This window comes from Ziziphus jujuba, chromosome 2, assembly GCF_031755915.1.
Source record: "Ziziphus jujuba cultivar Dongzao chromosome 2, ASM3175591v1".
NCBI lineage: Eukaryota > Viridiplantae > Streptophyta > Magnoliopsida > Rosales > Rhamnaceae > Ziziphus > Ziziphus jujuba.
Genome location: NC_083380.1, coordinates 1,617,254 through 1,634,208, shown reverse-complemented (window position 1 = coordinate 1,634,208; position 16,955 = coordinate 1,617,254). Strand labels below are relative to the sequence as shown.

Below are 16,955 nucleotides of genomic sequence, written 5' to 3'. Positions count from 1 at the left end.
TTTTGCTAGCTATCAGGAAGAAGAAGAAGAAGAAGAAGCTGAAAAATTGAAAAAGATAAAAATCGGAGGACTAATTAAGTAGTGACTTTGAAATTCTTATAATTTATAGTTTACATTTTTATTGAAGATATTCTCAAATCTAATAATTTAAATCGGATTTTGAGAGTTAAATTAGTCAATAACAAAAGGAGAATTAAAAAATTTAAAGGTAAAAAAAAAAATGCACCATATATTTAATATAGATAAAATTTATGAAAATTCATTTTCTGAGAGAAAAACTATATCTATATATTTATACACATATATTATATGCTGGTTAGCAACATAAACAACGTGTTTTGTATATATAATTGTGTAAGATTTTTGCACATTCTTCAGAAACAAACTTAGTTACTAAAAATTTTCAGGGAATTTACTTGCAGCTCACTGCAGAATCAGCTAAGTATAAAGTAGATAAAATATTGTCAGAAATCAATCTGCGGCATAAGAGAGCCATAATTAAAATAATAATAATATAGTTAATATGATGTATATGAATAACTCAATTGTTATTGCTATTTAGGAATATTCCATTTACATTTTTAAGATTTATATTAATTTTAATTTAATTTTTTAAATTTTAAAATTTACAATTGATATTTTTACAATGAATATAAATAAAATTATTTTGAAGGGTATGAATGAAATAATACAGAAGAAAAATAAAAAATTATTTAAAATATGGAAGAAAACGAATGATATTTTTGAAATTATAAAAATAAAATTTTATTTCAATTAAATTTTAAAAGAAATAAATATAATTAACCCTTGTTATTTTATTCTGACATTTTCTTTAGCTTTTTCCTTAAGTCAAAGCCTTTTAGGAGAAAAATGTTCATCATCCTAGTCAAAAGTTTCATAATACCCTGCTGGCATCAGCAAAGGTTCCTCCTGCTATATGGAGATGACATTCACATGTCATGTAAAATTAAAAAAACAATTTTGTTAACTTTAGTTCTTTAGTTTCTGCAACTTGGAATTAACAGACATACAGCGACTAAATAACATATCTTGGCCACTGGGTCTTTTTATAATTCGTTTATTTTTTCTGACCAGCACATTCTGGCGGCAAAATTAAAGACGACTTGGTAGACATTTGGTTATTTTTAATACCACAAATTTTTTATTTTTTTGTTCTTGTCTTTTTTATCGGAATGCATTTGAAAGACATTTTTTTATAAATAAGTTTTGGTAACGAGTCAATTTTTCAACAAAAAATTATGTGGTAAATTCAATATATATAACCAATAAGATTGTTGCTAAATGGGAGAGGAAAAACTTATTAATTTTTTAATTTTTAAACAGAGATTAGATCCATATCTAATTAGATATGAAGATACATTGTGATCAAAGATTAAAAAAAAAAAATTGATAATAATTATAAAAAAATTCAACATATATATAAGGAGAAAAAACTAAAAAATAAAAAACGTTAACATATATGCAAGTAGGAGTGACCTAACCATCCATTTTATAAACTTAATCACTTACCTTTAATATATTATCGCTACAAGTCTTGAGGATGTAAACATAAATTAGTAAACATAAAGTCCGAGAGATGTAAAAGCCTACAAGATGAGTTGGATTAGAAACTGGCCCTGGTTGGGGACTTTGGGTTGGTCCAGGTTGTTGGTAAGCGGCACAAGGCCGAATTTTACTCGTTTGTTGTTTTGTTTTGGGCCTATCTGATTCGTGAATAATAAACTTTACCAAAATGAACTTTATACACACTCCTAGGGGGTGTACAAAGCACGGATGGAATTGCAGATAAACATCTATCATGACAACTTCAATAACATTGCATTTTCTCATTGCAATGTCAAAAAAATAGCATAATTACGATTTTTGCGAGTTTGAGAGGAATTTTTAAACATTTACAAAAATTTCAGGATATTGGATGAACGTACCGCTTTTGACCCTTGTGATATTTGACTTGTTAAATAGCTGCATTAGGAAAACTTTTCCTGAGTTTTATTGATCCAAGTCCCTGCTTTGCTACATACTCAAATAAACAAAAAAAAAACTAAAATGGAAATTTCTTCAAAATTTTGAAATCATTTCAAAAGAAGATCAAGATGTTAATGAAAAATCAATAAAATGTGGAATTGTACATGGAAAAAGCAGGACATTAAGAGATTGACAAGTTGACACATTTTATGTACCTGGATAAAGTAGAAGACTCTTAATTTTCATTTCATCTTCCCTGGTGCCGAACCTCGACTAAATGCAACTCTATCTTCATAGTTAGGCCAACAATCTCTCTGCATACTTGATTGTTCCGACGATGAGGACGAGGATTGACGTGAACCATATTTTGTTGTGGTGAAATGTTTGGAACAAGATATAAGCAGCACCAGAAAACTTTGCAATGAGTCGAAACAAATGGCTTATCTTCAAGAGAATAAGAGGTAATTTGTTTTTTCTTTTTTGTAACGAGAAAATAAAACTAAACCAACACGCTTTTATATGAAAAAGTTTACCACAAGAAGAATAATGTAAAAAGGTTTAGGACAATCCTGAAAGGAACAAAAAACGTATCTTTTGCTCAACTTCCCTACACATCATATATATATAACACTGCCTTCCCTCTTTTAGAATAATTCCCACTATCCTTGGCCTTTGAGCACTTCACTAGCAATTATTCCAAAATCAAAACCCAATTTTGAATACTCTCACACCCTGGTAATTTGTTCAATACAATTCCTTCAGATTTAGATGTGGCTTTGGAGGCCTCCTAGTGATAGTAACACCCCACCAATAAATAAACTATTTCCAGCCCTTTGAATTTTCTACCAGGTGTGACAAATATTTTGGACTAATTTAAAAATTTTCCTTTACCATCTTGTTTTGTTTTTCGTTTGACTTCTTCAACCTTTGCTTTTCGTTCTTCCCTATGCCAAAGATAGCTCAAGGAAATAAAGCCTCAACAAGCAAAGAAACAGAGCAAAATGGAGTTACCCGTCCCCAACAAGCTCAAGAAGCTCTGCGATTTATGGGAACTAATTAACTAACTTCAAACTGAGATTATTAGTCATTAGCTTCTCTAGGTTATGTGAATATTTTAGTCTAAATTTAAAACTAAACATATATACAATTATAGTCACAGAACAAAAACAGAGCCTTTCCTCCGAATGCAAAAGATAGAATGTTGGGTAAACGTTTTTACATGAAAAGAATTAATCAGGAAATCAGATAATACTTCAACCATTCAATTTGGTAACACATCTACTGAACTGTGTTAGTCAAATTCAGTTTTAAACAACAGAGTTAGATATGTATTTTTTTTTTTTTCTTAGCTAAAGAGTGTTTCTTCTTCCATCGTTCTGTTTGGTAATATTGCACAAAGTTTTCATAGATATAGACTATGCGTGCATTGTAATAAAATAGTTGACAAACAAATTTATGTATCTCTGTACTTCCTAGATAAATTAAAATGGAATCTGCAAAGCCTAGTCTAGCATAGAAATTTCCTCTGAGGTTGATGTTGATTTATGTACAACAATATTCTGGTAGTACACTGGGAAAAACAACATTAAAATGCAATTATCCTCCTTACCGTGAATGGTGATTTTCTTCTATAAGCTTAGCATGTGGTAATAGCAAATTTTATGCTTGTGTCCTTATAAAAGCAAAAGTAAACAGAAAAAAGGGACATAACAGAAGTATTTACCCTTTAGAAATAAGTCTTAGAAGGTACTAAAGCATTAACAAATAGCTGTAAAAAAAAAATCTCTTAAAAAAACATAAATAGCATCAAAGACTTTGAATTTGATACATTCAGGATTTCACAAAATGAGTAGAAGCAGAGACTCGAGAGGGTAATCAATATGCTGTCCATGCATCTACAAATCATGACCGTGCATTCCTTCACCATGTTCTCAGTAACAATACCCCGTGTTCATCATCTGCTGCTTTGTCTCACTTACTTCAGTAGCTTTGTGATTTTTGGTTGGACTTCTTCCAAACTTTGCAACCCTTTTTAAGACTTTGGATTAGTATTAACACCTTCTCAGAAGCAGGCTACAAGGTGGAGTTTCATTGTCACCAAAAAGTCCCAATTTTTGATCTATAGAACATGGATTCAATCATTCTCATCTTGCAGAAGTCATTTGTTGTTTTATCATATGGTAATCAAGAAGCCACCCATCTAGGAATCATCGACTGTATTGCTTTGCTAGAGTTTACAGTAGCAAACGCCAAACTGTAGATTATCATTCATGAACTGCATTAAACAGATAATTTTAATTAGCAGTGGAGTAGAGAAGATGCAGATGCCAATAAGTACCAAAAGTTTAGCAACACAAACTATATTTTCAATGAAAGTGTAAGCTTTTTGCACAATTTATAGAGAATACAGTGACAGAAATCAATTTGTGGCATCACAGGACAATGAAAGCATTTATTATTTATTGTTGAGGTTATTTATTTAAGGAACACGCTCAAAGCTTATATACATATACCAGGAAATAAATGAACGAGCAAAAGAGCTTGTTAACATAGTAATTAGTTTAGCTGCAAAGGTAGCTAGGAATTAACTTCTCTCTTAGAGAAACAGCCTGACCACAAATAACACAAGCAAAACTGGCCTTTCTCTCTAATGCAGAATCATATCCCCTGTAGTCTTGATTCAGAAAAGGTCTTCAAACAAATTAGTTAATTAGAAATACTTCTTACATAGAAAAGGTCTTCAAACAAATTAGTTAATTAGAAATACTTCTTACATTATTCTCATCACAAAATGCAAAATAACCTTGTCATCTGGTATATGCAGTACAACAATATTAGTTCAAGTTGGTTCCAAATGTACACCACCCCATTTATGGAGCTAGGTAGTCGGCAGCAATTCAAATGGTCACAAAATGTTTAGTGTTTAATTATGAGAAACAAGAATGTAGCTATATATGACATATGTATGTTTGTAAAAGCCAATTTGTTGTTTTAGTCTCAATAATAGCATCAAGAGTTCCATATTTCTCCAATCTCCTCCACTTTTGTAGATGCCATATTGTAGCTTCATTTGGTCGACTTGAAAGCAAAAGTTCAATCATAAGCTTGATAAATTCAAACTTGTTCAATGATTTTAACCATCAGATTATGATACCTATAGAATCAACTTGACCAATGATATTCACATGAAAGTATAGGCTGCCAATAGATTATGCTCCATATAGATAGAGTATACACAGCTAATAAGAAATAAATTTAAACAAAGGCAGAAAACAATTTCAATAAGGAATTTGGGGTTATATGTAACAGCCCAGACCATCCGTATGAGATACTGTCTGCTTTGGGCCTGAGGAATCCTCTTACAACTCAGCCCGCACGGTTTTAAAAGGCCTCTCAAGGGAAAGGTATCCACACCCCCTTATAAGGAGTGCTTCGTTCCCCTTTCCAACTAATGTGGGACTTCACAATCCTCCCCCCTTGAGGTCCAGCGTCCTCGCTGGCACACCGATCCGGGTATTAGCTCTGATACCATCTGTAACAGCCCAGACCACCCGCATGAGATACTGTCTACTTTGAGCCTGAGGAATCCTCTTACAACCCAGCCCGCACGGTTTTAAAAGGTCTCTCAAGGGAAAGGTATCCGCACGATGTGGGACTTCACATTATAAATATATGTATATATAATATACTAAGAATGGTTGAAAGTTGAGCCTTTTTTACACTCAAGTCTGGAGAGCTAATTAACAAAAAAAGACACATAGAAAATATAAGCTATTGTTTTTGCATAGAAAATGAAGAAAAATGATAGAAAATCTACCAATAAGAATATGACTACATGTAATTTGGTCCTCCACCTTCACATTCCTCTTCTATTACCACTTTCAAATGTCACTCTTTTGAGAATTTCTCCTTAATCTTCACTTCATCTGATAACAGTTTTCTTCCATAGATTGGTCAATCAGTTTAGAGATTAGACTTGTAAGTAATTAGTTTATATAAATTAATTAAATATATAAAGTTATGCTTCAATATGTGAAAGAGATCACTTATAGTGAAAATTTTAAGGTGAAGAAAAAGCAGGAAATATATACTTACCTCTTGATGGTTGACTTCTTTCCCCATTTGCTACCCTAAGAATTTGAAAATAAGCTCTCCTTCTTTAGGTCCTCAAGGTTGTAATTTTCTTCAGTAGGATCTGCAACATGAGGTAAAATTCAAAGTTGTTAGCATAAGAAAATATAAAATTAGGCCCTCATTGAACTCAAACACACGCTGTATTAACTAGAATGAAATACTATGCTGAGGATAACAGCTTATACATAATGTCTGACAGCAAAAGAAGAAAGGAATTGCTTCTTTTATTGAGATTCATTTTTATATAAAAGATTAAGAGCATGTTACCTTTGGATAACTTGATAATAAGAGAAGATTGAGGTTGCTGGAGTAGCAAATTTTCAGTGTGTTTAATATACTCCCAATCAGAACCAGTTTCTTTTAGGCATCTTTGCAATAAGATGGGACAATTCACAATGTCCAATGTCTCTAACTTGAGTGTCGTTATTTGGCAAGGCAGTGATTTCAAATAAGGGCACGCTGAAAGTCCAAGTCTTTTAAGATCTTTGAATTTGCAGATCCAATCTGGAAGACTTTCCATAGTACAATGCAAAATTTCGAGTTCTTTGAGGGTGGTAACATGTTGAAACCCCTCAAGAAGCACCTTGAGTTGTGGTAGATTATCAAATCTCAAAAACCGAAGGCTTTTGAGACTTTCCCACCTAATCTCATCTTTAGGGCCAATGTCCTTATTCCCAATAATACACAGACTTTGCAAAATGGACAGCAGAGTAGAGTAGCTTTCGTCATGCATTGTCTGTTTGAAGGAGCTTTCGTCATTCATTGTCTATGTGAATGTCTTCAAGCTAGTGTTCTTTAACACTAGGCATTCTTTTAAATATGGATAAAGTGGCATGGAATGCAACTTGGGGCAATCTTCGATCATCAATTTGGAAAGATAAGGAAATGATTTCAAGACCAAAGAAGTATCGCCTTCCTCCCACCATCCTTCTAGATCAAGCAATTCTGTAAGCCTTAGCTCTTCCAGGGTTTTAATGAGTTCTGTTGATGACTCAAAATTGTGATCATCAGGCTTGTTGGAGATATACTTCAAGCTAGCCATGTCCTCCATAATCAATACCTTAAGAGATGTTAGCTGACTTAGTGGTTGTAGATTTTTGCATTTGCATTTTTGTAATGAAAATTTGACCAAATTTTTGAGTGAGATAAGCCAATTAGAAAGCTTATCACCACTGTAGCCAAATGAAGCCAATTCTTTAAGTTTTGAGTTTGGCTAAAGACCATGAAGTGTACGTTGAGATTTGAAATTTGCTTCTTAGTCGTCAACATCAACATCTAGTTCCCAACATAATGTTAAAGATTTAAGGTTCTCTTTTCCCTCCAAATTTGCAACCTCAAAATAGTCAACACCAACATTGCTCAAATTTTTTATTTCAGCTCTCCTCTTAAGCTGTTCAATTCTACTAATTCTTTTAGAGCCTCCAAATCAATGCCCTTTCTACATAACGATTCTGATAATATTCGAGATAGTTGACACCTTCATCCAATGCTTCTTTTTAACACAAAATCTGATAAGGTCTTGAGTTGAGTTAGGTTACCTAGTCGAGGAGGCATATGAGTCAAATTGTAGCACCAATCAATCTCAAGATGTTTGAGGTGGCCTAGTTTCTCCATATCCTTTGGCAGCTCTTTGAGTCCATAGCAAGAAGAGAGTTTCAGTGTCATCAAATACCGTATCTTGGTGATTGAATCTGGAAATGACTTAATAGCTTTGTTTTGAGAAAGATCAATGTATCTTAGACACTCCAACTTACCAATGAACTTCAACACAACTTCCATTCCTCTGTTATCCAGATTCACTGTGCGTAGCATTTTAAAATTGGTAATGATATCTTTAGAAGTTGAGCTACTTAGTCTCCCCTGAGTTTCCTCTTGCAACTGGCTAGGCAAAATAATTGTTCGAATCCTAGGCCTCTTTGCCTAAAAGAATGAAGTTGGAATTTTCCATGACGAATCCAAATGAAAGTGAAACGAGACATGTTGCGTTGTTCCATCAATATCATGCTTATCATTTTCTTTTAATGTGGCTAACCTTTTACCTGCAACAAGTACTGATAGGTCATGTGTCAGGACCCGTCCAAAATTCCTCACCGGAATCCTAGACAAGCCCTGATCCCAGGGAAACCCTACTGGACCTTCCAATGGAAAATCCGGCAGAACCTCCCCTAAGGGTTGGACTAACCAAAATTTTCCTGCACAGAAAACACACTCCAATAATATCTCCTTATTCCTCCCACCTTACTACAATTTCTGTCCTCAAATTTTCAGCACTTCAAAATAAATAACAGTAAACCAGTGTATAATTAATAACTAAATGTCCAATACAGTATACAGAGCATCATACAAATAAATGTGGAATTAATACAATGTCACATAAAGAAGCAATACAAGATGAAGAGAAAAAAAGGAGGAAATGCTTCTTAGACTTTCGGCAATGAACTGAGACGTCGAGTGCGCCCCGGACGATCAACATCTCTCAACCTGGACCTAGGGGAACGGAATTTAAAAATATGAGATGTTAATCATCTCAGTGAGTGACCCTATCTACTGTACAATTATAAAGCAACGATAATTATAGTACATTTGATTAATTAAGAATAAATAAATAAATAAATAAATAAATAATTGAAAATAATATTTTCTCTCAAAACCCTTACAATTCACTCGGTTGGAAAGTTCCCCTTTTAAAACATTTTCACAAAACCCAATTTTTCATGCCCCGAAAATCAAGGAATAATTAATTAAATAACTTTCAAATAAAATACAAGAATTTAAGGATCCAAATTTATAATGGAAATATAGAATAAGACATCATTGGATGCAATAAATAAAATCATAAATAATACTTATATTAAAGAAATTTGGCATAAGAACAAAAATAAATCCAATATATAAATTATAAAATTTATTGTTTAAATCAAGGAAATAACCAAAGGAATATTTTAAATCAATTTAAACATCTATATAAAACAAATGATAAAAATATAATAGAATTTATTTTAAAATACCAATCGATTTAAATGATAAAATCAAGACAAATAACTTTTAAACACTAATGAGAATAGGTAATAAAATCACAATAACAATTTCATAAAATTTGTGTAAAGCTTTAAATTTAAATAAATAATAAAAACAACATTAAGTATATTCTTAATTTAAATACAATTTCAAATATTTATTTTGAAATCCATGTTCTAAAAATCACTTGATGCACTCACTATATACCAGTGGTGCCAACAGTACCCAGCGTCCCAAGGTACTGCCAGACAGGAGGTTAAAGAGAGAAACCGGCATACGGTCACGTGGCGTCCCACCGCGCTGCTGCAAACAGGCGTCCCGGCCATGGAGGGGCGGCCTACCCTCATCCGATGGCAACCACAGGATAACCCCATAATCACTTGTGCGCTACTCACACCTACCTGTGCACTCATCACATCCACCTGCGCGCTAATCAAATCCATGTATAAAGAACACCAGTACGTGTATGGTGCATCTAAAAATCATAAAATCAATATATTCATTTTCAAATCTCAAATCTTATAAATACTACCGGGTTTATTCCATCCAATTAAACCCGTAAATTTTCCATAATTTCTTTATATATCATCGTCATAAATTCATCGCATAAATACCATCGAATTTCAAATTCATCAACTCTCAATTCCATCAATTTAAATATCCAAATCTTCCAATGGCATAAGATCAAGCCATTAATATTCCCAGCATAAATATTTTTAAAACATAATAATTTAAATCCATATTTTTCTCAAATTCTCAAAAATCAATATAAATCAGTACCATGAAAACCATATAAATTCCATCAATATATAATAAATTTAAAATAAATAATTTCCTTCAAATCCATACAATCAATCCATACCCAAGTAAATATTAAATCATATAAATTCATAAGGTATTAAAATCATATAATCATGCACAATAAATCTAATGATAAACATAACCATAAATTAAAGGAATTAAAACTACAATTCCTTTAAATTCACAAATATATTTTTTTGTTGGCACCAAAACACACATTAAAATTATCATAGATTAACAATATAAAATTAAAGAGTAATTTTATTCAATCACTAACACATAAAACATAATTTCCAAATAATCAATTAACACAAAAAATATATAATTAATCTCCCAAAATAATTTTGAAGGTGGGTCACTCACCTGGAGCACGCAATTAATCCAAGATCTTTCATGGGATCTATTCCAATACGTACACGTGCTCCTAGAACAACAATAGTGCTCCTAGAACAACAATATTACACATCTCAAATAAATTAATATTTTATTCAGATAAATAATACACTGTACCCGGGGGAGACTAACATAAACGTTAATCAAAATTGACGAATAATATACCGAATCGAAGCTTATGGAATGAGGATCGCGGATTGAGGCTTACCTCCCGGAGATCGGACTCGTGGTGGCCGGAATCTCGCCGGAAAGCTCACGGATTTCAAGTCCTCGATTCTCTCAATCTGTTAAGAATTGAGGAAAAGGGACACCAGATTTGGGTTCAGAGGATCGGAATTAGTGGGAAAGGAGGGGCAGTGCAGTCGGAAACTCGCCGGAAAGTCAATTTCCCTGCGAGCTGCTGTGGTCACCGGAATCCGCCACTGCCGGCGGCGCGTCTGGTGGTCACTGGCCGTGATTTTTGGTGGGAAGGTAGATTTGGTGATGGGTAACTCAACGAGACTGGCAGTGAGGCAAATGGTGGCCAGAATAGGAAGAAATCTGGATTTGAAGAATCGACGCTGCCGCCGGAAAAAGCCTCGATCCCGACGCATCGGAGGTCGGTTGGCTGTGATTTTTGGCTGGTCGGTCGGTTTTCAGGTGGGCTTCAAGGTTGGGGTGGTGCATGTACTGTTCCAGTTGCCACAAGTGGGTGAACGGCGGTTGGCCGGTTGGTTTCTCTCTCTAGCTCTCGCTCTCTCTCCTCCTCTCTTTCTCTCTCCTCTCCCCGGCCGGCTCACGCGTTTTTCCAAAATAAAAGCCACTCGTGGGTGACACTATTCACTCACGGGATTGGCTAAAATTGCAACACGTGGCACACACTGTTCACTCAAGCCCAATATATTAAAATATTACGGTATTCGAAAAACTTCGCATGTCTATAACCTTTTAACCAGATGTCCAATTTAAATGTGCCGCTAGTCTATGAACTCATATCGACAAGTACTTCACAACCATGCATGAGTCAAAGCTCAACTTTGCATGAACAAAAAGTCAACTCCGGCACCCCTTAGACAGTTTGGACCTCAACTTGTTTTGCTCATAACTTTCAAACTGTAGCTTTTTTTTCGACGTGCTACTAGTCTACGAACTCATGCCAACGTGTACTTCGTAATGGTACCTCAGTCAATCTAAAATTCCATCCGAGTCAAAAAGTCAACTTTTGACCCATTTGGTCAACGGTCAACGGTCAAAGTCAACAGTCAACTGTCAACCTCGGTCAAAGTTGAAAAATTTCCGTTGTACTTTGGGACGGGATGTTACATCATGTATAAGGTTTGGCATTTTGATCTTTGTTACGAAGTCATTCTCATGATTAAGTATTGCTTGCTTCTGTGTAAGTTCTGCAATTCTGATCTTTGTCACAAGGCCATTCTGGTTATGATCTACTTCCACTTCTTCAAACAAGGATCTTTGACATAAATCCTGAACATATTCATAACCCACTTCCTCTATTTGTTGTCCTGGAAATGGATTTACCCTTGTGCCATCCAAAGATCTATTAAATTTTTCACATCAATTTCAAATTCTAGAGGGAATGTACCACAGTAGGCAAAACAATGTTTCAAATGTGGAGGTAGAACATCATAACTTTGTTTAAGAGAGGGCAAAATATTTTCATTTACTTGCTTTTGAAATTCTGTATTGAAGAAGTTGGACCAATCTTTGGTTTCTACATTTATAGACCTCAGTTTCTTACCTACTATCTGTAAGGCAAAGGGGTTTCCTCCACATCTTTTCACAATCTTCAATGCAATCTCCACAACTTTGGAATTGACTGGCTCTGTCATGATACTAAGGAAAGTAGATAGTACGAATTGCATCCAAGACTCATATTCATCTAGATTGCTTAACATATAGACATCTTTCTTTATACTCGCAGTAATGTTTCCGACAAGTTTACTACGAGTAGTTATTATTATTCTGCTCCCACAAACAACATTTGAATTTGATAACAAGTTTTTGAAGTGTAGCCACATTTCAGTGTCCATATTCCAGACACCATCAAGTACAAGAAGCAGCGGTTTTCCATCTATAATCTTTTGAAGCTCCTCATGCAATTCACCTTCATCGAGGCGATGCAGGCTATCTTTGATGGCACTCCTCTCAGTTTCTAAGAAGGCAGAGTTCTCCTTGTAAAGTTGTTCAATGCTAAGGCTGTTGATTTCATGCATGGCGCTACATATCTCAGACAGTGCGTACTCTGATAGTCTCTTCCCTGCAGACTCAATTTGTTTGACCATAGCATCTTTTTTAGCTGTATACAAAACGATTCCCTGAACAAGTGATTTCATGTCAAAAGCATAAGGGACATTAACCCAAATTCTCAAGTCAAAGTGGCTGCTTGGGACATTTTGGTCATTAAATAGGTAGTTAGCAATTTTGGTTTTTCCTAATCCTCTATAACCTACAATGGCCACAACTTGCACATGCTCTTCTCCATTTTTGTCAGAACTCAACAAAAGTGGCTCAATAACTTTTACATGCTTGTATATCAAAGGATCATACGGGAGCCTCCCCAGTTTATTCAATTCAAGATCCAATTTAGTGAAAACTTTATGATCATCAGGTCTCTCCTCCAAATTCATGGACCTAGCATCATCTCTAGCCTTGGCTAGTTTTTCGTTGATATTTTTTATTTTTCAATGTAGCTTGTGCCCCAAGGAAAATAATTTGTTCAAGTTTAGTTCCTGAGCCATGAATTTAGATGGCTGTCAATTAAATTTTGAAAAAGAAAAAAAATGAAAGGTCTACTATCTGAATTCCATTATTTGTAAGTTTAACAAGCAAATTTAGAGAAGTTCTCTTGTGCAGGAAATCTTGGATGACTTTTGTTTGGGACTATGATAAACTTTTTGAAAAACTATAATCTATTTTATCAACAAAAAATGATGGTTTTCTAAAAAATCATTGTATAAACCATAGTCTCGAATGAAAATTGTTTGGGATTTTCCACAAGAGATAATTATTAAGAAACTTATACTTTAGAATCACAGTTATCTTATATAAAATATTGTAAAAGAATAAAGATGTAGCTTGTAGGAATGAAAAAAAAAAATGATAGAGAGATTAAATAAAAGAGAATTAAATATATACAGTCAATCTGTCATCAGAACGTTTTCAGGATGTTTTAATTGAAAAACCATCATAATTTTTATCATTAGCCTTTTAATTATTTCAAATGCTTAGATTTAAAGATGTCTTAGTAATTTAAATGAGTTGGGCAATATAAAACCTTATAAAGGCAAAATGTATCAAAGCTCATTTAGACCTTAAGAATAATTTTATATTTTAATTTTTGAAGCAATTCAAGAGCTGAAAAATGAAATTATGATGGAAAAATCATTAGGATATCTTGATATTAAAATTTTCCTATATATATATATATATATATATATATAATTTATTAAAATTCTACTTAAGAAAAATGAACATGTTGAGATGTGGCGATTAATAAACATAATTTTAAATTTTAATCTTTAATGCCAACTAAGAGGTTGAAAAAAATTAAATCTCATATCAATTCTCATATTAAGAGTTTTATTTGCACCTGACTATATATATATATGTTGACATAAATAAAATTGTTAAGTTGATTAGCTTTGGTCAAAAAAAAAAAAAAAGAAGAAAAAAAAAGTTGATTAGCTAGCTAAGGCTGTTTATCAAAAAAAGGAAAATTAACCTTAGATAATTATAGATATAAATGATTGATTGATTTTAATGTAAGAAGCTTAGAGAAATCAGAAATTGTCTATATTTCTTTAAAAAAAAAAAATAGCTATATTTTTATATAATAAATAACTTTTTAAAGAATAATACATTTTTTTTTTTTATGACGATTGGAGAATTTGAATTTAAATAAATTCCCGAAGGAATAGTGGATAGTTTTTTTTTTATTTTTTATTTACAATAATTTCCTGTTCATCTCGATGTTTTAAGCCATAATTTCTCAAACATAGTTGTGAGCAGATAGTTAGGAGGGAATAGCTATAACATATAGTTAATAAAGGTAAAATTAAAACTGTTTGAGAAGGAAGTAGTAGGTACATCTTCCACGTTGTGATTATGGTTTGTTGCCTAATTGTAGACCACGTCCATCAGGTCATCTGCTTCATACACTACACCTTCAAGCCTCTTCAACCAAGTTTTGATTCGCGGGTTGTCGGCCTGCTTTTCCTCTGCATCAACAGTTAGGGCTTTGATGCTTGCAATGGTGGCTTCAAGGCCTGAAAGCTCTCCATCATCATCGCTTATCCACTCAGCAGCATACCGTATCTTCCCAAGGATCAAACCAACAATGATAGACACTGTAGATTCTGCCATTTTGGTAGTACTGACTGGTTGTGTTGAAAATTGAGGTTGATCACTTGGAAATATATCAAACATTATCTGCTTTTGGTTTTTTTTCCTACCTACTCTTTGATCTTGTCATTATTGACTATCAATTTCACAGATAATTGACACAAGCAAAGACAAGCCAAGGAAAGTGACTAAAGAGAAAAGGGATCAAAATTTTAGTGATTTTTAGTTCAGTAGGTAAGTTGTTTAATAATTTGGAAGTATATAAAAATGGAGACTGATTTAATTCTTACTTGGTTTTTCTTTTTTTCCCCTTCATTTTAGTGATTGTATGAAAGTTTTTTTCCCCTTCATTTAAGTGATTATATTTCATAACTAACACAAGAAGACAAAAACAATAAAACGGAGATAAAGACTCAAAGAAAGGAATCTGCGCAAACTTCTGGTTCCAAATTTCGACAGTAGAAAGTCCTAAGGCTTAGAAATATAGTAGTGGTTCACTTATAGATATTTCCAAAGATGATGGGAGTTTGATGGGAGTGAAAAATAACATATGGTGCTAAGTTGGAATCAAAGTAGACAAAAAATAATTTTAATAATATGACCCACCCTCTGAAACTCCTTCTGCAATTTAATTTATTCATGACTATTCAAAATTAGTAGGTGACACTTCAATTTCCATGTGATGGTATCACCAATTTTATCCTAAGGGAGTAAGTTTGCTTTCTATTACAGAGAAAATGACTAGAGATAAAGGAATCACAGTACTGCATTATTCAAATTTCTGAATCCAGATTAATTATGTCAGGAAGAGGTTAGCTGTGGAATTCACTCCTTGCTTAGATATTATAGAGATGGTGCATGCTTCTTTATAGACACAAAAGCTTTTGAAATTCCTGCACTTTTAGTGCTAGAGACCTTGAGCAGAGTGTGACTAAATTCTAATTATTCTAAGGCTAGGCCTAAGACCTTTTCCTCTGCCCATGCAACTTCTAGGATTAGGATCTTCTGTCAAATGTTGTCCATCTGCATTTCTGTTCAACCAGCGATATAATGCAATCTTGTTTAAAAAGCTGTAGGAAAGAGACAATAAATTAAATGGGAAGAAGGTCACATTTCTTTTCTTATAAATAAGGTGATATTTTATCAAAACTAACTTCTAAATCCAAACTTTGACAGGAGAAAGTTTAGCTGATTCAGTAATAATTGATGCTCTTTTATTTGTTTACCCTTGGATACTCAATAATTTACCAAAAAAGCTTGAATATTCATTATAGAGACAAAAGAAACACTGCATATATATATGACCCCGGACTTTGACACTCCTGTCAAATTAGTAAGTGAGATTTCAATTTCCATATTGCCACCAAGTACCATCTAAACTGGTAAATATGTTAAGCCAAGCCTAGTTATGCTCCTTATCCAAACTCAAAACCTTTGCCTTTTTTTTTTTTTTTTTTTTTTTCTCTACTCCCAAAAAATCATGAACATGGTATCCCAAAATGTCGGATTATAAGCAGGAATTTTCATATATCTTGAAGGTGGTTTTGGGATGGTTTCTCAGGTTAACTGTGGGTAAGATACTAAGTCAACAGAAAGTAAAAATTTCTTTCTAAAATCAAGAGGATAGAAAATAAAAATGGGATTACACAAGAAGACAAAAACAATTGAATAGAGGGAAAAAAAAAAAAAAGGAGTAAAGAGAAAGGAATCCATACACAGGCATGTGCTATATGGCCCTGCAGATTGATGCCAATCACTTTGTCCATATGCGAACTTCTGAAAATGGATTTTGACTGAAAAGGACTAAAGGAGTGGTTCAATCCTTGTTTATAGATATTATCAAAGATTCTGGAAGTGGAAGGGTCCATAAATTTGCATAAAATCGAACGGAGTGAGAAGGAATATGTGGTACTCTTTATTTATCTAAAGTGTTCCATCAAAATATATAGAGACCAAAAAGACTATATGACCCACCCTTTAAAACTATTAGAATTTTGATTTAATTTTAAGCCTAGTTTAATAATAAGTTCTTTTTTTATTTTCTGTTCTTTTTTTTTTTATGTAGTTTATTTACTTTAATTGCTCCTTAGTGGTAGTTAGAATTTATTAAATATATCAATTAACAACAAATGTTAAGGAAAGGAAAAATAAAAAATCTAAAAATCTAATACAATTTTAAGTTGTATTTCACTTTTTGTTTATGTTTTATTTTTTTTTTCTCTTTTATATTTATAGAATTGTCTAACTATCATCAATTAACATTAACAAACCATTAATGTAAA

General features: G+C 33.1%; 1 protein-coding gene across 1 annotated transcript; it reads right to left on the bottom strand.

The window, feature by feature from the left end:
- Positions 1 to 7,599: 7,599 nt before the first annotated feature.
- Positions 7,600 to 12,959, bottom strand: LOC132800529 (putative disease resistance protein RGA3). Its single transcript, XM_060814457.1, has 3 exons — positions 12,058 to 12,959; positions 11,635 to 11,869; positions 7,600 to 8,040 (listed from the first exon to the last, which is right to left on the bottom strand). The coding sequence occupies exons 1-3, from the start codon at positions 12,957 to 12,959 to the stop codon at positions 7,600 to 7,602; spliced, it is 1,578 nt and encodes a 525-aa protein (XP_060670440.1).
- Positions 12,960 to 16,955: the final 3,996 nt, after the last annotated feature.

What these genes read in the sequence shown, in the direction of transcription:
- LOC132800529 (XM_060814457.1), bottom strand. Translation starts at nt 12,959, where the DNA reads ATGAATTTGGAGGAGAGACCTGATGATCATAAAGTTTTCACTAAATTG. An exon ending in ATAGTAGGTAAGAAACTGAG is followed by an intron (nt 11,870 to 12,057) that starts GTCTATAAATGT and finishes AAAATTTAATAG; the next exon opens with ATCTTTGGATGGCACAAGGG. An exon ending in TGCCAAACCTTATACATGAT is followed by an intron (nt 8,041 to 11,634) that starts GTAACATCCCGT and finishes TCATTCTTTTAG; the next exon opens with GCAAAGAGGCCTAGGATTCG.